This window comes from Apostichopus japonicus, chromosome 5, assembly GCF_037975245.1.
Source record: "Apostichopus japonicus isolate 1M-3 chromosome 5, ASM3797524v1, whole genome shotgun sequence".
Lineage (NCBI taxonomy): Eukaryota > Metazoa > Echinodermata > Holothuroidea > Aspidochirotida > Stichopodidae > Apostichopus > Apostichopus japonicus.
The window spans coordinates 24,254,906-24,276,431 of record NC_092565.1 but is presented as its reverse complement, the minus strand read 5'-3'; the positions used below and the strand labels follow the sequence as shown (position 1 = coordinate 24,276,431).

Genomic DNA, 21,526 nt, shown 5'->3' with positions numbered 1-21,526 from the left:
TGAAATATGATTCAAGACTGACTTCATATGACTTTGACCTCAGTCTAAGCTTAAACAATATAATCAAATGATTAAGTACAAGGAAGCTGTAAGGTGGCAGTTACCATGGTTATGAGGTTTTCTTCATTTTTACCAAAACAGAAATGGATGGTGTACATATCAGGATGGATTTAAAGACGAAATACCAGATTCAGAAAAGCTGCCCTTCCTGAGAAACCATATTTTTCCCTTTTACAACCTCTACCAGAAACAAAGGGCTCTTAACTCTTGACAAAGGTCAATGACCAAGTATGGAGTTTACTCAACCTGCTTGTTGTGTCCTTAGGATATCAAGGTATCACATACATGTACACAATTACACATACACGCACACATAGGCCTTGTTCACACTTAAGAACGCACCCGTTCTTCAAGTTCGCCAGGGCGATTTATTCCCTTAGTGTGAATGCTTGCGTACTCATACTTCAAGTCTGCGTGGGTTCTTAAGAATAATCCTCCTTTTGGGGTTTCTTCACTCCCTCTTGCGCTCTTAATAAATGTAATGTGAACGGTCGCGGACTTTTGGTGACCTGAGATTTCCGGCTAATATCCGCTCTATCCAGTTGCAATTTGGCGGGTATTTTTGAACGTGCAGTAGGCATAAGGCACACATCTGTCATAGTGTACAGATCAGTAAGGCATACCTACGTTGTGTTTGTTTGTTCAAGTATTAGACCATTGCCTTTCTTAACTGAAACACTACCTAACGACGCTATACGTGAACCCATTTCATTTTTCTTTGCACCGATTCGACCAACACTGCAGAAAAAGCCAACTGAATGACAATCCACAAATAAACTTTAATTCATTGTACACCAAACTCACAAGTGTTTGAAGAGGCCAAATTCTGTAATTTTACTTTTATTTTGAAACGGATGATTTTGGAATCGGTTGCTACTGCAAAAGGCTAAAACCATTACGTATGGCATAGCCTACGATAAAGTTACATTAGCCTACACATAGACCTTACTAGGTCTTTAGACCTAACATTAAATGCCTTCGATGTTGGATTAGCCTCAAATAAACATCAGCAGTAAAACACTGACTAGCAAGATCATTTGCTTATCCATTTGAAGGGTTTGTAAGGAATTCGAATCTGGGCTAATAGTCAGGTGGCTTAGCAAATTTAACGTGACCGGCTGGACAAAAGTACCAAATTTGGCATGGAGTTTCTTTTCGACCTATCTATCGATTTTATCAGTGGAACCCACTTTATCGGTTCCGATTTTTCAAGATGGCGGCCAAAATCCAAGATGGCCGCCAGAAAAAAAGGAAATGCCATATATCTGGCTGTAAAAATCAGAAATGAACAACTGAGGGGTCAATTCAGGTATTTCCTGGGTTCACTGAAACAGATGATGATCATGGCATATTGCTTGGGCCATCTATTTTCAAGATGGCGGCCAAAATCTAAGATGGCCGCCAGAAAAATAAGGAAATGTCATATATCTGGCTGTAAAAATCAGAAATGAACAAATTAGGGGTCAATTCAGGTGTTTCCTTGGTCACTAAAACAGATGATGGTCATGACACGTTGCTTGGGTCACCCATTTCCAAGATGGAGGCCAATATAACAGAAAATACACTTGTTGTCACTGTTAAAGGTCAGTGGAAGTGTAGACTTGACTTTGAAGATTCTGATTCCTTCTGATTAGTATTGAAAATCCAACCACCAGACTGACTTTTAGTCGATGCAGTGTGAAAATTAGACAGATTTACTATTACGTAATGTTTTTGGTCCGCCTCCATGCGCAACCTAATGTCACTTTGCACGAGGGGGACGACAGCCTCGGCCCTCCAGACGTCCCCATCGAAAACTAGGCGGCATCTGCTGTTCCAGATGTGTCTCCTGATGATAGCGGCAAACAACAACAGCAGATCCCTAACCCAGGTTGGGCACACAAGGGGCACCAAACCATCCAAAACAAAATCACTACTAATGGCCCACTGTGTGCAACCAATAACACCAATAACGAAGGCGTGAAACCATCATTCCCACACCAACCAAAGGGACACTCCAGCAAAAGGTGTTGCATAGTCTCGATGGCTTTACAGCCCACACGGGGACAAATCCCATCACCTAATCGCCACCTGACTAGGCGAAAATGGTTAGTGATGAGGACCCCATGTGCAATCCTCCTTGCCAAGTCCCAGAGACGGCTATCTAGTGACTTACAACACACAGATCGCCACACATCTGGAGAGATGGCGGTTTGGCAAGCCGACGGGCAAACAGGCGCAAGCATTGAACATAACACAGAGGGGGCCACGTTCAGCAGAACATCTGGCCCACCATCCTCTTTGATTCTACGAAGTGAGTCACCAATCTGAGTATACACCCCCGAAGGGCGTTTCACCTTTGGCCGGTTATTGGAAAAGGATCCGGGCCAGTGGTGGCGAAAAAGAAACCCACCCCAGAACCTAACAAAAAAGGCAAAGGGAAACGAGGGATTCTCAAACGCAACAAAAAAACCTTTCAAAAGGAGAAAGCGCAGTTTAGATGGTAGGTGGACCAAACCATGCCCACCGCTCACCGCGGGGTCTTTTACAGAACGGTCCTTTTGACAAGGTTTGGTTTGCGCTTTCCCCAAATGAATGAATGATCCTCTCCAATCGCACCAAGGCATGATCCGGTGCAGCAATCACTGTACCAAGATACCAAAGGAGAGGAACAATAGAACGATTAACAACTGTAACCTTCCCAGGGAGGGAGAGCCACCTCCGACTGAATGTGTCGAGCCTTGCCTCCACCTGATCAGCCTTCTCGCCCCAAGTGGTGGCCTCCAGGGCACCATAACCTAGCCAGATGCCATTTACCCTTATCATGACATCTGACCAAGTAGCATCGAACGGGAGGGAATGGCCGCGCCAACCTCCTAAACGCAGCCCTTTGGTCTTGGACTTGTTAAGTCTGGCACCAGTAGCCTCTTGGAAGGTGGCCAAAACCTTCGATAAAGGCTTGAAGGAGGCGAGGTCCGACACAATACAAGTGACGTCATCGGCATATTGCACGCATTTAACTCTAGCCCCACCCGTTACATTGAAGGGTCGAAAACCCAAGCATCTGTCCAGCGAGGTACTGAGCGTTTCGCTGAAGAGAACATACAACAACGGGGAGAGGGGACAACCCAGACGGACTCCCCTTCAAACCGGGAAGGGACCAGAAGTAAATCCGTTAACAGTGACCATGCTCGTGACGTCCTTATATAGTAACAAGACCCAACGAATAAACACTGAGTTCAGTCCGAAGGACTCTAAGGATCTGAACAGAAAGTCGTGATCTACCATGTCAAAGGCCTTCTCCTGGTCCAAGGAGACCAGTGCACATGGCAAATCACAAACTTTAACAAACTCGATCAAGTCTCTCATCAACCAGAGGTTATGTTGAATACACTTGCCTCGCACAGCACAAGTCTGGAGAGGACCTACAATATCCGGCATCACATCCACTAAGCGATTTCCTAATGCTTTGGCCAGGATTTTGTAGTCCACATTTAACAGCGTTATTGGACGCCTATTAGGGTCCAAAGGGTCTCCCGACTTTGGGAGGAGAACAATATTTCCAGCCCGCTGTGTTTGGCTCATGTAATTCAACTGGAAAGCGGTAGCGAACACGTCTCTCAAGTCCCCACCGAGAACCTCCCTGAAGGTCCTATAGAACTCAGCAGGGAGGCCATCGGGACCGAGGGACTTTCCCCTTCTTCATCGCTGCTACCGCTGTCCAGAGCTCACCAATGGAGAGATTCGTACCCAAGCTATCGTTTTTAATCTGAGGTAGGGGGGGCTTTGTTTATACCAGACAACAAGTCTTCCTGGAGATCCTCGCTTACAGCAGCCCGGGAGTACAAGTTCGAAACGAACAACCTAAATACCTCAGATGACTAGTGACCTGACTTAGTGTGTGTTGTTCGCAGAATTGACGTTGTGTTTATGAAGGGTGCACAATCGTACAAAATCTCCCAATGAGTTGGTATTCACATCTGGTCGGTTTTCCCTCAAGTTACCCTTTATATAGTTGACTCAATGTAATCTTACATGACACTCGTAACTCCCATATAATAACGGGCTTTGCGACAGTGTCTATCCACGGTCGATCACACCTCAAAGTTCCCCAATAAGTCCTAAGTGGCTTCCTGAGCCAAAGTGAGACAATTAGAATACCAGGCATAACATATAATCAGGGTGCTAGCCCGGTTTCATTTACACGTTTGAGGACGGAAGGTTTGATGGTCCCGATCAGTAAAGGGCACAGGGGTCTGGGGAATGAATATATGTGAAATTTCCTCTTTTTCCAGGCGGCCATCTTGGATTCTGGCCGCCATATTGGAAGTGGTTGGCCCAAGCAACATGCCATGACCATCATCTGTTTCAGTGAGCCCGGAAACACCTTAATTGACCCCTCATTTGTTCATCTCCGATTTTCACAGCCAGATATATGGCATTTCCTTTTTTCTGGCGGCCATCTTGGATTTTGGCCGCCATCTTGGAAGTGGGTTACTCAAGCAACATGCCATTACCATCATCTATTTCAGTGACCCCGGAAACACCTGAATTGACCCCTCATTTGTTCATCTCAGATTTTTACAGCCAGATATAAGACATTTCCTTTTTTTCTGGCGGCCATCTTGGATTTTGGCCGCCATCTTGGAAAATCGGAGCCGATCAAGTGGGTTCCATGGATAAAATCAATAGATAGGTCGAAAAGAAACTCCATGCCAAATTTGGTACTTTTGTCCGGCCGGTAACGTTAATCCTGAAATTGTTGCTAAGCCACCTGACTATAACCTGTAATGGTAGTGGTATGGAATGGTCTGAAATTTGAATACAGTTTACTGTTCATGTGCAATGATTGAATGTTCCGGCGCAGTGGTGTACAGAGTAGTACCTACCAAATTAGTACAGCAAATGTGGCAACGGCAAACCACAGGGAAATGTAAACAGCTAATATGACCTTTTCACGCCGGCTCAGTATATTAATCTCGCAAGTGGACTTAATACGAAACTCACTCATTCTTAAATGTAAACGCGTTATGTTCTTAATTGATAATCCTCCTCGCAGACCTGATATCAATAATCGCCCTTGCGTTCTTAAATGTGAACAAGGCCAGACAGTACAAGAGTTGTCACGACAACACATATTAATCCTTCTCATCGCTGGCAAGGTATAAAAGTTTATTTATCTTAACGCACTGATTTCCAGATGAGTGGCTGTTTATTTCTCTGTCATTTAATGAACTCAACAGATGAGATTTATATTTCTAAATCATTATGAAAAACTAAAACCTACTTATTTTTGATAATCTAACTTTTAAATCTTCTTTTAAAAAAGATGATTCGTTTAAATTTGTAATGTGATTAATTAAATACTGAAACAGCTGTCAGTCATAATCTTTCGCCAGAGCCCTGAAAATGTGGAAGTCATGTTAATTTCTTCAATGGTGAAAACTTTCACAAGAAATAATCAGGATATGCCAAAACATGTTTTTTAAATTACTATGAGGAATAGGGAAATGATTCTTTCAAAACAAATTTGCATGCCAGAGATTACACAACCAGAGAAGAAATGACCTACCAAAGGATGCAAATTACAGGTGCAAATGTGAACAGATCTGTAGAGAAGAGGATGTTAGGGGTCATTTAGATACTAAGGAAAACAAGAAGGATGGGGGTGGGAAAGGATGGGGGTGGGGAGGGATGGGGGTGGGGAGGGATGGGGGGATGGGGGTGGGGAGGGACAGAGATGGAAAGAAAGAGAGAGAGAGAGGGGAGTTGAAAATCTCAATAAAAAATGATGTACAAGAATATAATATATATATACTTTAAATAAATCATGACATTGTGGAAAACATTTTGAAACCTTTCCTTGACATGACATTTTAATGCAGCTGAAATTATATAGTCTGTTATTTTGTCATATATTACAACTCAAGCCAAAACTAAGACCATTTTCACTCACAGAGCATACTCACTGATTCCATTTGAAAGTACAACATTCTAAACTAAAAAAACCTGCAATCCAACAGGATGATGGTATTGGGGGGGGGGGGGAGGAGGAGGGGGAATCATTTGCAAAATTTTGTTTTTAATAATATAACTATGTAAAGACTACAGACATTACATTTCAACATTTTCTGCAAGCATAACATTTCCCATCAAATGAAATCCCCTCCCTCCCTCCCTCCTCTTCCTCCCCTCCCCCTCCTGGGGGAGGGGGAAAACAATGTATATTGCAATTAGCAATTATAGTTTCTAGGAGAAACCAAAGACTGATATTAATATCTTGTGAACACAGACAAAACTATTCATGGGAGACCGTATTATACAATTGGAGACATTACACTGTTTCACTCAATTAAAGCCATGCAGAACGGCGATGCTAACTGCAGCCTGACGCCCCACTGTGCAACAAAGAGACACATTAACCAATAAATGGCCAATCAGAGTGCATCGTCTGCAAAAAGTTTGCTCTTTCAACAAAATTATCCAAATTCAGTTAATAAGTCTACCAGCATGTGAGAAAATTGCACACACTTGAGGTCAAGGTTCAGCAGTAAATGTATGATATCACTCACATTAATTTTATTGTCATGCATCCATGGTAAGAATATTCCTATAGGTCTATAGAGAGCATTGTATAGTAACTCATATCCTTCCCTCTAATCCCTCCCCAAACCCCCCCCCCCCAAAAAAAACCCCAAACAGATCACTTTTGGTATCGCTACACAATATAAAATTAATATTTGACAACTTATATTCATTACATTCAAATATCGGGAACCACATGCGTTTTTTTGCAAGATACATTTTTTAAAGTGCAGCAACACCATACTGAGTTTATGATAAAGTGATATGATATCATACATGAAGAACATACAGAGGGCAATGTACTATATAACAACAATGTTTAAGTACACCCTATCCAGGTACACCTCTGTCCTTGACAGCAAAAAAGAAACAAAAACAAAAGAACAGAAAATGCCCTTATATTACCAAAGTACATTTCATCAAGTTTAACAGATATTATCACAGATGCCATGCAACAAATATTATGTTAAAACTTGGACAGACTCCAAATAGAACAACTGACACCAGGAAATTGATGACTGTAATATCGCTAATTCTTGAGCATTATTTACGATGTTTAAACTACAGTTAGTCAGGACCAAGATGCCAGATATATATGTGGGAAAGTATTCAATTAATTATCAAAGATAGTTTATAACTACAAAATATCCCAAAACTCACTATTTTCTGTGACTTTATGAGGGGCTTCGCTATCTGCACACTCATGTTAAACCTGGTAAACTTTCAAGCTTAATTATCCTACCCCCATGGTCCCCACTCTCTCCTTTGCTATTATACACCAGTAGCCTCAAACTTGTGACAAATTCAACACAGAATGCAGTGTTAATTACAAAATATTCAACAAGCAATTCTTCTTTGTATCTAGATCTAATGTCCTGTGATCTATTTTTCTTCTCTTTTTTGTATTTGAACCGTGAATTCAAAAGGACGTGTGGGTGTCTTTTAAGTCTTTTTTTTTTAAGTCAGGTTCATTCATACTTAGTAAAGATTCCTAAATCCTATTGGTCCATTCAGGTCAGCTGACCGTGGTTAATCCTGTGAGTAACGCACGGTAAAATTACGGGGCATCACTTTAATAAATCTTTGGTTATATGTAACCAAAAATGTTTTGTTTTATGACTTTTCCCCCACACAAATGGTAGTGTATGAATGAACGGGGTTAATCAACGGTCTAGCGTGCGTTACTCACATGATTAATGCACTCCGGGTGTTAATGCTATCGCTGGATGCACTCGGGCTCCGCCCTCTTGCATCGCTTGCATTATCCCCCGATCATGCATTAATCCTGTGAGTAACGCACGCTAGACCGTTGATTAACCCCTTATTGATATTAAAAGGGTAAAAAGTTGAAGAAACGAGAAACTGGAGTGCTGACGTACACAATATAGTAATGTAATTTAATGTAAAGGGAAAAGTTTTAATGATTGTTCGGTCGGTCTCATCGCAAGACAAACATATTCAGAAAACCATAGTCAGCTTTGGAGGTTGTCGTGCTTATAACGTAACATCAAAATTAGATTGTATTGTAACAAAATGCCCAAAAAAGATCAAAATGATAAATTGGTATCACTGTTCCATCAATTTGGAGACAATAAAATGAAACAGAAATAGTCGTTGGCCTATGTTTCACCTGAGGGAGTTTTACTGGCCCAAACCTGGTGTTCTATTCACTAAGTCGACCCCATCACTTCTGCAGTGTACATGTTGGTTATTCCCCCACATCCCCCCCCCATTTTGTTTTTGGCTACATCTTCTTCAGACACCAAATATGCTTATGATGACCCCAAATGATCTTTGACCTCCACCATAAACAACAGGCTTCTTGTACTCAATGTGGTACTCCTACACACCTAATATGAGGTCTGCCCATGATTCACATCTTGAGATATCGTGTTTACAAGGTTTTCACAATTTGACCCCTGGTGACCCCAAATGACCTTTGGCTTCCCCAAAAACAATAGCCTTTTTGTACTCAATATGGTACTTCTACACACCTAATATGAAGTCTGCCCATGCTTCACATCTTGAGATATCGTGTTTACAAGGTTTTCACAATTTGACCCCTGGTGACCTCAAATGACCTCTGACTTCCACTCAAAACATTATGGCTTCTTGTACTCATGTGGTACTTCTACACACTAAGTATGAAGTTGGTCCGACCTTCCCTTCTCGGAGATATCATGTTCACAAGGTTTTCACAATTTCACCCCTGGTGACCTCAAATGACCTCTGACTTCCACTAAAACATTATGGCTTCTTGTACTCAATGTGGTACTTCTACACACTAAGTATGAAGTTGGTCCGACCTTCCCTTCTCGGAAATATCATGTTCACAAGGTTTTCACAATTCACCCCTGGTGACCCCAAATGACCTACATGACTACACATACTAGCTATTGGTACTACAACTACTAACATTACTGCTTACTGCATTAAAATCACAGCCTTGCAGGTCCTAAACAAATTAAATGGCTGATTCAGCCTAGTGCTTAGTACCTACAGGTTACAACGTTAGTTCTTATGTCGTTCTACTATTCAGTGACTAGCCTAGGCTTAAGTTTCTCTACCACCGTTACACAATCCTGCGCATTACTTTTGCCACACAGGCAAAACAAGCACAGACTTGCTGTGGTAAGCAATGAGTTTCGGCTTAAGCAAATACTGGACAATCCTTTTATCAATCGCACAACAATGTCTTCTCTGTTCCAAGCCTGTGACAAAGTTGTACTTCAAACAACAATGGTTTTCAAATCTCTGTCAGGTCACGTCGGGGTCACGTCGGGGTCAAAACTTGGTCAACAGATGAGCGACTACAATGGTTCCAGAGCTCCGCCCGGAACCAAAATGCATGCAATGGTGCATTGTGTGTGAAATGTGAAACATCATGTAAAGTCACATTGGTGCACATACCAGTCCACAAAACTTATAAATGAATTGGACATCTGCAGGCTAATTAATTTTATAGGAAAAGAAAACCCAACCATCGTCTTCATCTTAAGCGATAGATCAGATGAAAACTTGATTCTTTGTTTGGGAAATATCACGTCTAATATTGTATCACGTTCTCACAGGTCTGTGATATTGCTTACCAGGAGACCAAATCTTCAACATTATTTTCTGTTGATTTTAGTTTCACAATTTGAAGTTTGTGTAGACAATGTCCTTTACAAAAGCACTGCTAGTATTAGTTTATTATACAATACACTATTGAATGTTAGAATCTGCATTACTGGCAAACTGCAAAGTTGGTCATTGGGGTGGAAAGCAGTGCAAGAACGTCATGAATCGTAGCAGGCTAGGGTAGATCAAATTGCATATATGCATGGAAGACAGGTCATTAGAGGAATGAAGCAAAATTAATCATCTTTCTATCAGTGAAAACATGAAAACTTGAAGTACAAGTGGTGCGTGAATATTCATACACTATGATAATAATATTTTTCTCTACCAGTAGCAATCATCCCTTTGTAGTTTTCATGTACCAAGAACATGTCTAAATTAAATTCATAGTACTTTCCACTTGAACTGCATTTTTACTGTCAATGTAAAAATATAAGAGTTCTCACTGAGGCAATAAGTGGGCGCCATACTTTGGCCTAACATTTGATGTTTTGGAAATAATTTAAAAGAGCGTCTCCTCAAATATCAGGAAGTGCCCCATTAATGTTGAAGCACTTTGTATCTTACGTAGCTCTTACTCTGAGATGATCTTGTACTGTACATGGGGAATCATTTTACTGGTATCACATAGAAAACTGTTATTTAAAACTGTCCAAAGTACTATACACATGTTTTCAGTATTTAACAACAACAAGAAACAATTAATCCCCAAAGTGTTATTAACATTTGTAAAACCAATAAAAGTCTTTCATTTAAATGTAAGAGCAAGTCATAGTGAATACTACACTTGCCACCACTGTAAGGTACATTGTTTGGTTGTTCATAGACAGGGACTCAGATCAAAATATGTTTTCCGAGCTGAGTACTGTAGAACTTTACAAAACCTGAAAATCTTATATTAAAACCAAAATGTCAGAGCAAATTAAAGAGAGGTACAGAGCTACACCCAATTGGGACAATTTTTTCTATACTGTATTTTCATGTCCCGCTTCAGAGCACTCGTATTGTCAGTACGAGCAGTATGAATATATCATATGAAGGTTTCTATCACATGAAATGATGAAGGTTCAAAACTGTTCATACTGTCAGTATGAGTTATTTGAAGCAGGTTATGGGAGGACAGTATAGAGTGGTATTAGCATTATGAAATTGTCCCAACTGGCTAAGAGCTAAGTCTAAAGGATTGATAACTATAGAAAAAAGAGAGCAGGCAAAGAAATAGATATAGCTCAGTAGTGTGTAGAAGACTACAAGGGAGGGAAGGGAAGGGGAGGATAGGGGAGGGGAGGGGTAAGGGGACCGAAGAAGAAGATATGAAAATGTGATTATAAACAAAGCGAAAGAAAGTAAAAATAAAAACAATAACAACATACGAAACAAGAAAAGGGAAGGAGAAATGAAAAAAACAGGGGGCGTGGGGTAGAAATTTATGGTTTGTGTTTGAAAGGTGCTTAGAAATACTTATGCGTGCTTACCATGGTCGATTTCACTAATGCTTTCTGAAAGCCGCAGGCAAGTAATGGAAAGGAGAAGGAGACGTAAACAAAATTATATACATAGGAAGATGGAGAAAATGAGATGGGTGGAAGCATTCATTCAGGATGTGGTAAGATTCTTCCCAAACTGTTAATGATTTAATGATGATGTCCCAGGTATTAGCCAATGTAGACCCTGCCATTCTGCATAATTTTCACATGTTTTGACTATGATATCTGTTTACAATATCAGAGGGATCTCTGGGTAATTGGGGGGGGGGGGGTAGCTAGGTAGCGCAATGTGATACGGTCCACTGATCGAGTGATGAAGTAACAAGGAAATATCTGTCCTTTTGGATCCATACCAGAATTATTTTGATTATCATGTATTGAAATATATGATATATATATATGATATATCATTTGTTTAATGGTGCAATTGCCTTGAACACTGTAAGCTCTATTGAACAATACACACAACACTAAATGCATATTCATGAGTTTGAGCATTTCTCTATCCTCACAGCAGATTCCTAAATTATGCCTTTTAAAAGAGAAGGGAATGAGATTTGCTTATTCAGCGACCTATCGTGGTGAGTAACATAGACAAGTGATAATACAGAATGGCAGGGTGAACCCTTACTACATTTGCCCGTAACCATAGTGTAGAATGTGAACATTATATATATACTGCATGTCATGATCCCAAGCAAGTCCCCACATGTAATATATATATATATATAGAGGGAGAAATGGCTGTGACCTACATGGTAAATTAGAAAATCATGAACATTTTAGCAAAACCTCACCAAAAGTCATACATTATTATTGTTCCATTCATTTTTGGTCTGAGAAGGGATGGGTATATGGAGGGCGGGGAGAGGGGGAGGGGGGTGGAAGAGACTGGGTGCAGGAGACTGCTGACAGATCTTCAGGTACTATTTCCAACACTTTTATGAAAACAATTCCTGACTAATAGAATGCAATAAATATGTTTGCACTGTCGTTTTTTTTGTGTGTCTAGTTTCATGTCAAAGTACATAATAAAAATGAATTATTTAAAATATTGAATTATATATTAAAGCACAAAACTTTCAAGTTCATACCCTGCACTAGTTACAACACTTATTTTAGGTGAATATATTTGCACAAATGTTTTCCAGTTTATTTTAACTTTGTTTTAAAGATTGCTTTAGAAGATTCACTTTTGGTTCTGCAAACTGTGCAACAGAATTGTTGCTATTATATGTGCACCGTTAAGCCCAGGAGGGCAACTCAAGTTCACATGTACTATTTTTCTCACCTGAAAAATACCAACAGTGGCTTAAGTTGAGTCTGTTTGTACATTTCACATTGATGAACACAATAAAGTCCCTTTTGGCAAGCCAGGGTAACATATGCAAAGCATTTCACATTTATGAGCACAATTAAATCCCTTTTGGCAAGGCAGAATAACATATGCAAACCAAAAACAAACCAGTCTGCAATTGGGCAACTAGTTTCACTTACCAATGAGATGTCATTGCCACAAGGTGTTTATGCTCAACCCATAAAACCAGAATTAACTTTAATTAGATTTCAATGCCATAAATGAAAATGAGAAAAATCTCAAAAGAGTCAAATTTAGGGATGCACCGGATCCAAATTTTTGGATCTGGCCGGAAACGGATTTTGCCGGATAGTACATGAAATCCGGCCGGATAAATCCAGCCGGAACCGGATTTTTTCATTACACAAAAGAAAATCATTAATAAGAAGTAGAACTATGAAACAAGGAGCAAATCTTAGGTGATGTATATATGCATATTATAAAGAAGGTGAAATTAAGACGCCATTTATGAGATTAAATATGACTTGAAGTGGTGTAATCTACATTCTTTAATAAAATAACTACAATATAATTGTTGACAAGCTTGATACAGTATGTAAATTTGTTTGCTGGAAAAATACTGCATACTACCTATGAAGTTTCTTTTAAAACAGGAAGCTACATTTCACAAATCTCATACTTTATACTGAATAAAAAGATTCTTTATTAATTTTTGGAAATAGTTTACATTGATTTAGGTTAATACCAACACCTTTTTAAGGTGAAGGCCAGATTTTGAAAAAGATCTGGCCAAATTTTGAAAAAGATCCAGCCGGATATTGAAAAATATCTGGCCGGAACCGGAACATTGCTCACTATCCGGCCGGATAGTCCGGCCGGACCGGATATCCGGTGCATCCCTAGTCAAATTAATATACCTATGTGATTAAGGGCAAATGTGTGACCTACATGTAACCTTCTTATCGAAGGAAAGAAGAAATGCAATTATGTGATTCTTGATATATGATTCTTGATTCTTGATTAATGAACATCCTCATAAGCAAACTTGCTGTCCCGGATGTGTAACTTAGCCCTGGTCATTGGTAACTTGTCACACCTACACACCAAAGTGTGCACAATTCAAACAATCTCTCCTGGGGCACCACAGTGCACCACAGCCACGTGTACCCTGGGGGACTTCCCATAGGGTGCAGCCGCAAATCTACATTCTTTAATAAAATAACTACAATATAATTGTTGACAAGCTTGATACAGTATGTAAATTTGTTTGCTGGAAAAATACTGCATACTACCTATGAAGTTTCTTTTAAAACAGGAAGCTACATTTCACAAATCTCATACTTTATACTGAATAAAAAGATTCTTTATTAATTTTTGGAAATAGTTTACATTGATTTAGGTTAATACCAACACCTTTTTAAGGTGAAGGCCAGATTTTGAAAAAGATCTGGCCAAATTTTGAAAAAGATCCAGCCGGATATTGAAAAATATCTGGCCGGAACCGGAACATTGCTCACTATCCGGCCGGATAGTCCGGCCGGACCGGATATCCGGTGCATCCCTAGTCAAATTAATATACCTATGTGATTAAGGGCAAATGTGTGACCTACATGTAACCTTCTTATCGAAGGAAAGAAGAAATGCAATTATGTGATTCTTGATATATGATTCTTGATTCTTGATTAATGAACATCCTCATAAGCAAACTTGCTGTCCCGGATGTGTAACTTAGCCCTGGTCATTGGTAACTTGTCACACCTACACACCAAAGTGTGCACAATTCAAACAATCTCTCCTGGGGCACCACAGTGCACCACAGCCACGTGTACCCTGGGGGACTTCCCATAGGGTGCAGCCGCAAACCGGCCCACGCAACTATAGTCACCTTGCAGGTCCCCATTTATACACCTGGGTGAAGAGAGGCAATGGAGATAAAGTGCCTTGCCCAAGGACACAACGCAGTGATCTGGCCAGGGCTCGAACCTGTAATCCTTAGATCACAAGTCCACTGCCTTAACCAATTGACCACAACGCCCTCAATGTACAGGTATGTGCAGGAAACTTTAATTGCATTCAGGTTCATGTGATAATGTGATTGTATGTAATGCATCATGATTTCTTGCATTCGTTTTTTAGTGAATCAGTCCCCTTCCCCCATCCAGAGCCCCATCATCTAAGGCAAATACAACTGCTGCGGTATTATTACGATTCCAAGGAAAATATATCAAAATATTGTGTTGACTTGATCTATTACAGATCATTTGTTTCTGGGGGCATAATGCTGATGATGCTTTCAAAGTGTCCTGATGATATTCGCTGCTTTCATAATTCTGCAACTTTTTAAGTTTATTGGGGGTAGAGAACTTGGATGTCTGACTTGTGTACTGGACATTGTGAGGGCAGTCCAAATTTTCATGGAAAAAGTGAGAAATATTTATATCAAATTGTGTGCTGTTCCTCTCCTGAGTAATGGGACAGAATGTACCAAATGAATCACATGCTTATGTTTTATATGTCTTTGAATGTCACTTGAGTCAGCAATGCACATTTTTTAAGGGTTTCTTTTTCCTCCTGGTAGTCCTTTGGAAAACCAGGAATGAACTTTTTATTGTTCAAACATTGGTTTGCAAAAAGTGCAGCAAGATAAAGATAAGAATGACCACTATCCTGTAATACTTGATGGAATATCAAGTCCTGAGACTACCCAAACATATATTACTGTATAGCATTATCCCATTTAAACTAAGAATGACCACTATCCTGTAATACTTGATGGAATATCAAGTCCTGAGACTACCCAAACATATATTACTGTATAGCATTATCCCATTTAAACTTCTTGGGGAGAATATAATTTAAATGCTTTAGTATATAAATAAACAATCATAATAAAAAAAAAAATCCAAATTTCGTATGAAAAAATGATAGATGCCCAAGTTTAATTTGCCTAAAGAGAAAAAAAGTTGATTAGAGGCCAAAAAGTTTACAAAATGACATGACCTGAAGTCATAAAAGAAAATTAGTATCCCAGTATGTTTTTAATTTCATCCGATTTTCATCCTCCCACTCTGTACTTTAAATGAAAGGATGGAACATCTGAGTAGAATCACTTTACTAATGAAATCTGACCTTTACTTATTACAATCAACTTTACACCACGCTTTTTTTTTTTTTTAACGACTGAAATGAATTAGCCGTAATCTTTTTTCATCCAATCAAGATTGATCACGATGGAACTATTAAACAAACAAAAAATTGCTTGCACTTACATAAGGGCAAAGTTGGAAACAGATATCATGGTCCATACCAAAAACAAGAAAACAAAATAAAAAAAAGCAACAAGACAATGGCATGACAACCATACAAGTAGTTTCTCAAGTAATGAATATCTGTAATAATTTGATCTGAATATGATGGCGGTCAAGTCTCAATGCCAGAAAGTAACAGTGAACTCAAAATTCAGAAAGTGAAACTCAAAAGCGCTTTCACCTTTCCTCCCCGAGCAGTTCAACTGGCAGTTATATTCTTTTACCCGCAAGTGTTATTCGCTTCTCGGCTGTCGTGCAGAATCTACGTTGCGAACCAGCCACCGTTTTAAATTGGCTGAAATCACAATAGCGAAAGATTGCGCACTATTTGACAACCTACTGAGGGCGCTCTACTAAATAACAGCAAGTGGCATGTCTAGGAGTTTCTTTGATTACTTTCTAGGACCTTATTTATGTCACTGGAACAGAAAGGTTCTACAAGTTGACAAAATTTGATGTTATACTAAAATCTATATAATCAGACAACAATTATTATAAATTGTTCAGTTTTAACTTATTTCCAAACTAGAATGAACTAATAAACTCTCTTTGATGTAAGAAGCCAGATTGCAAATTCCTATCTATTTATATATTTTATTCAAAGCTCCCAAAGACATGGACAGTGATGTCCAAAATTAAAGCAAAAGTTTTAGACATGGTTCTAATATCAACTATCCTCTTTATCCCCCATACCTCAATTTGTCCATTTAAACAGCTGAACGTGGCAAAAACGAGAGCCCAACAGGCACTATGGTTCCTTGCTTAGTGGAATATGAAAGTGATGTGAGTCTTAACCAACTACGTTTGGCCAAAATCCAACTTAAGGTTGCAGAGTTATTGCAATGTAAAGAGCTTTACATTTGATCCCACTACCACATTGATATTCATAAGGTTAGTACCAACATCAACAGGGCACACCTCACACCTCACTAAAATACATCTACAAATATGACAAATATCCATCACACTGTTGCTGAGTTATTGCAGTCTCAAGCAAGTCTCACACACAGACACACACATCTATTCAACATGACTGCATAGGTTCCATTGCTTCCTGCAAGGAACCAAACAGAGATTGTATGCCCCTATACTGTGACCATTTCTGAACACATTGCCAGCTATCAAACCGTTCAACGATGCCACTAACAACGTCGACTATGATGAGAAACTGACAATTATTTGGCACAAAATGTTGAACTTTAATATATAAAGATTTCTCCCGGATACAGTGAGTGAATACAACTTAAAATTATCATGCAATAGAGGTCTCTGTGAGCGGAAAGACACAAAAAAACAAAATCAGAAATGGATTAAACATGCAGGTGAACGTCTCAGATCTGAGTAGCTAAAAGCTGCCCTACAAAGTTTAAAACGGGTAAAATAGCTTTAGTTATTCTGACAAGTCCTGACAGCATTGTTTTGAATACAGTATCATATGTCCCAGATGCAAGGTTGATTAAGTCAGGGATGCAAAGTTAGCCAACTGTCAAAGCATAAATCTATGTTTTTCCTGTAAAATAATCAATCTATTCAAATCTTACAGACCATGAAATGTCTTAGACAGCAAAATTTAAATTCAAAATAATATACAATAGTAAGTCCATTTAACAACTTTTCCAATCCAGAACCAAAAATGAATTTCTTATAAGTAGACTCCTGCAAATTAAATGTCAGCCATTTTAGGATTAATTGATTGGATAACCTAGACTCAGTGTAAAAAAATGCTTTAAGGATGGCAGTAAATACCTTCCTTTTTTTCTTCTTCTTCTTTTAATTTTAGCATACAAATTTGTGGTCAATGCTAATGACCAGATGCTACACCATGATGAAAAAAATAATAAAACCACTTCTTTTGATACTGTTCAATTTATCTACTTTTTCCCCTGCATTAATGTTAATATTTTTCTCTATCTACATTTGTCCCATCTTCAACGGACAATAACACCACAATGCAGATAAATCTATTAAGAAACCAATTGGACTATTTTTCACTGTACGCTGAGTCCTGACCTCTGTAACATGATCTTATTATTAAAAATTCCCAGATATCTGGGGATGCCTCGGTAGTAATTGCCATCCTACCATCAACTTTTAAATAGATATATCAATTTGCCAATCTTCACAATGCTCAGATCAATATGAAAGAATGCTTCATGGACCATTTACGGGCAGATTGAGGTCAACGGTCAGTACACTGCCTGACAGTCCTCCGCTGACCGTTGCCTTGATTCATTATAATAGCCATAGAGGGATGAAAGCATTTGCAAGCCTGGCTCGGTTTCCACTTCACGAACAACCTAAGAATGGCTAATGTGACGAACAACTGAATAATGCATAATTGAACATTTTATATATTGTACAAAGAAAGATTATCAGCTAATGGAAACTATTTAAGCAATAGATAGTTATATATTTATACAATTTATGTGTAAACATGAACTTTTTATTAGCTATCGTCTTATTGTGTTTTCTTGGTATCCTTTCCTTTTGTTTTGTTTTGTCAATGTTAGAAATAACAATAAAAACTTGACGGTGGGTTAGTGGGGGGGGAAGGGGTTGGGGGTATCTCTTTATTACTAATCACAAAGATTTTCATACTTTTCAGGAAAAGTTTCATAATTCTGAAAGCATTAACCCACTAAAACATTAAATTTTTCCCCTTTCCACTACAGATATCTCAAAAATTTTAACATCACACAAAACAAGGAAGTCCAAAATTTTTCATAATAATTCTAATAAAGATAATATAATTTTAGCAGGAAATGAATGCTTGACCAAACCAAACCTTGTGACACCAATATATATGTGTGCCAAGTCAACCTTAGTTGACTGCCCATGCAGAAGAGAGTCATCTTTATACAGGGTGATTTAGACAAGAAAATCAGTAACGTCTCAGATCGAGAGCTTTCGCAAGGAAGTATAACAACCCAAGGAATGAATACCTGTTTGATAATGACCTGATAACTATCACATGACCAACCACCAATGTACTTTCTTTGGAGGTCGACATGGTTTGCAAATACATCCACTGGTAGATATCTACAGGGAAATGCCAGCAAACGGACACAAATGCAACAACAGCTAAAGGGGGACAAATTTACATTTAAGTATTTACTTTTGTTCCATTAATTTCATCTTGTAAATCCTTTTTGTATCATTCTCAAGTTTAACCAGAATGCAAAAATGCATTGAGGTTTCAATGACTTCATTACACTAGACTTCTGCTTGTTCACCAGTAATAGCTCTTGTAATATTAATGTACTAAACTACTGTTTTGATGTACAATTACACTATGGCATGATAAACACATGTATGTTAGTCTACTGTGTGTGGCAATACACACCTCAGCAAAAACAATAGGGGTCTTGTACTCAATGTAATGCATCCACATCAATTATGAAAAGTATTCATGATTCCTAACTTGAGATATCATGTTTAAAGGATTTTAGAGTTGATCTCTGGTGACCTCAAACCACCTTTGACCTACACCAACAACAGGATTCTTGTACTCAGTACGGCAAATCCATATACCATGTATGAGATGTATCCATGATTTCTACCATGAGATATCATGTCCAAATGGTTTTCAGTTTCACCGCTGCTGACCTCAGATGAGCTTTGACCTCCACCAAAAGCAATTGACTTCTTCTATTCAATATGATGCATTCACGTGCAAAGTATCCAAGCTTCCCAACTTGAGATATCGTGTTTACAAGGTTTTCAAAATTTGAAATGTGGTGACCTCAGATAAATAGGCAGAAGTCTGTAGATGTTGTGTTCCTGGATTTCCAGAAGGCCTTTGATAAAGTTCCCCACCAGCGTCTTTTACTTAGGCTGAAGAGTATGGGTGTCAATGGGAATTTACTGTCTTGGATCGAGAATTGGCTTGGTAATAGGAAACAGAGGGTGGTAATTAAAGGCTGTGCTTCTTCTTGGCAGGTCGTTACTAGTGGGGTTCCACAAGGGTCTGTATTGGGTCCCTTGTTGTTTGTTGCCTATATAAATGACATCGACGGAGATATTTTGTGTACAGCTAAGAAGTTTGCTGATGACACCAAATTGTATTCTGAGGTCTCTTCCAAAAGCGATTCTGAGAAGTTTCAAACGGATTTGGATAAGGTTTTTTCCTGGTCTAAGGGGTGGCAAATGCTTTTTAATATTGACAAATGCAAGGTAATGCACATTGGTAGTAGTAACCAAAAGTTTACATACAATCTTAATGGTGTGGAGTTACAGGAGGTCTCTGTTGAAAGAGACCTAGGTATCTACATTGACTCATCTCTGCAACCTTCTAAACATTGTCTTGAAGCTGCTAAAAGAGGTAATAGGGTTTTAGGTATGATCAAGAGGAACTTCAGTTTTCTGAAAGAGGACATCGTAGTTAGGCTTTATAAGCAGTTGGTTAGGCTTCATCTGGAGTATGCTGTGCAGGCTTGGAACCCATATTTTGCTAAGGATAAGGAAGTACTTGAAAGGGTCCAGAGGAGGGCTACTAGGATGATTAGTTCCTTAAAGAGTGTTCCTTATTATAGGCGGTTACAACTGTTGAATCTCACCACATTGGAGCTTAGGAGGTTACGTGGGGACTTGATCCAGGTTTTCAAGATTGTGTATGGTTTCGACAATTTATCCTTTACCGACTTTTTCATGTTTGCTAACAGTAGTTGTACCAGAGGTCATTGTCTTAAACTCCAAAAGTCACATAGTAGGATTAATATTCGGCATAACTTTTTTTCTAATAGGGTTGTGAATGAGTGGAATGGTTTGCCTGAGAAAGTTGTACTTGCAAGTAGTGTCAATGGGTTTAAGAATGCTTTGGACAAGCACTTTAAGCATTGTAATCGGGTCTGAGTGTTTGTGTCTTCAGTTTTTTTTTCTCTCTCTATAGGGTCCTTGATGGGGACTTAAGTGTCCCTCCTGATCCTTTTTTTCTACTAAACTAAACCTTTGACCTCCCCTAAAACAACAGAGTTCTCTTCTTCAATGAAACACATCCACATGATACTTATAAAAGTATCCATGCCTCCTATCTTGAGATATCCTGTTTACAAGGTTTTTAGTGTTTTAAGTCTGGTGACCTCAGATGGCCTTTGACCTCCACTGAAAGCAATAGGGTTCTTCTTCTCAATATGGCACATTCCACATGCCTAGTATGAAAACTATCAATGCTACATATCTTGAGATAGTGTTTTATAAGGTTTTCTGTGTTTGCGCTCTGGTGATGACAGATGACCTTTGACCTCCACCAAAAACAATATGGTCCTTCTACTCAATATGATGCATACAAATGCCAAGTATAAAAATACTCATAAAAATAAATTATAAAAATATTCATACTTCCTATCATGAGAAATCGTGTTTACAAGGTATTCAGCATTTGACCTCTGGTGATTGACCTCCACTAAAACAATAGGGGTTTTCTACTTAATATGGGACATCCACATGATAACTATGAGATTCACCAATTTTTCTGAGTACTTCTACTCACTATGGGACATCCGTATGCCAACTATGAGGCTCATCACAGTTACCCTTCTTGATATATCGTGATTATAAGCTAGGCGTCACAACACACAGAAGCACCCACACACACACACGCCATCATGACAGCATAGGTTTCTATTCTCATCGAAACTTAAAACAGGTCAGCTGGTATTATTATGGTGTAC

General features: G+C 39.0%; 1 protein-coding gene across 3 annotated transcripts in view; it reads right to left on the bottom strand.

The window, feature by feature from the left end:
• Nucleotides 1-21,526, bottom strand: part of LOC139968141 (coiled-coil domain-containing protein 186-like) — a 103,657-nt gene that overhangs the window by 38,241 nt on the left and 43,890 nt on the right. For 2 of the 3 annotated variants that reach the window (XM_071972532.1, XM_071972531.1), the window contains exon 17: nucleotides 11,220-11,243. The exons of the other annotated variant lie outside the window; for it this stretch is intronic. In XM_071972532.1, the coding sequence (XP_071828633.1) occupies nucleotides 11,220-11,243 (24 nt within the window). The remainder of the gene's footprint in view (nucleotides 1-11,219; nucleotides 11,244-21,526) is intronic. 3 annotated transcript variants of the gene reach the window in all.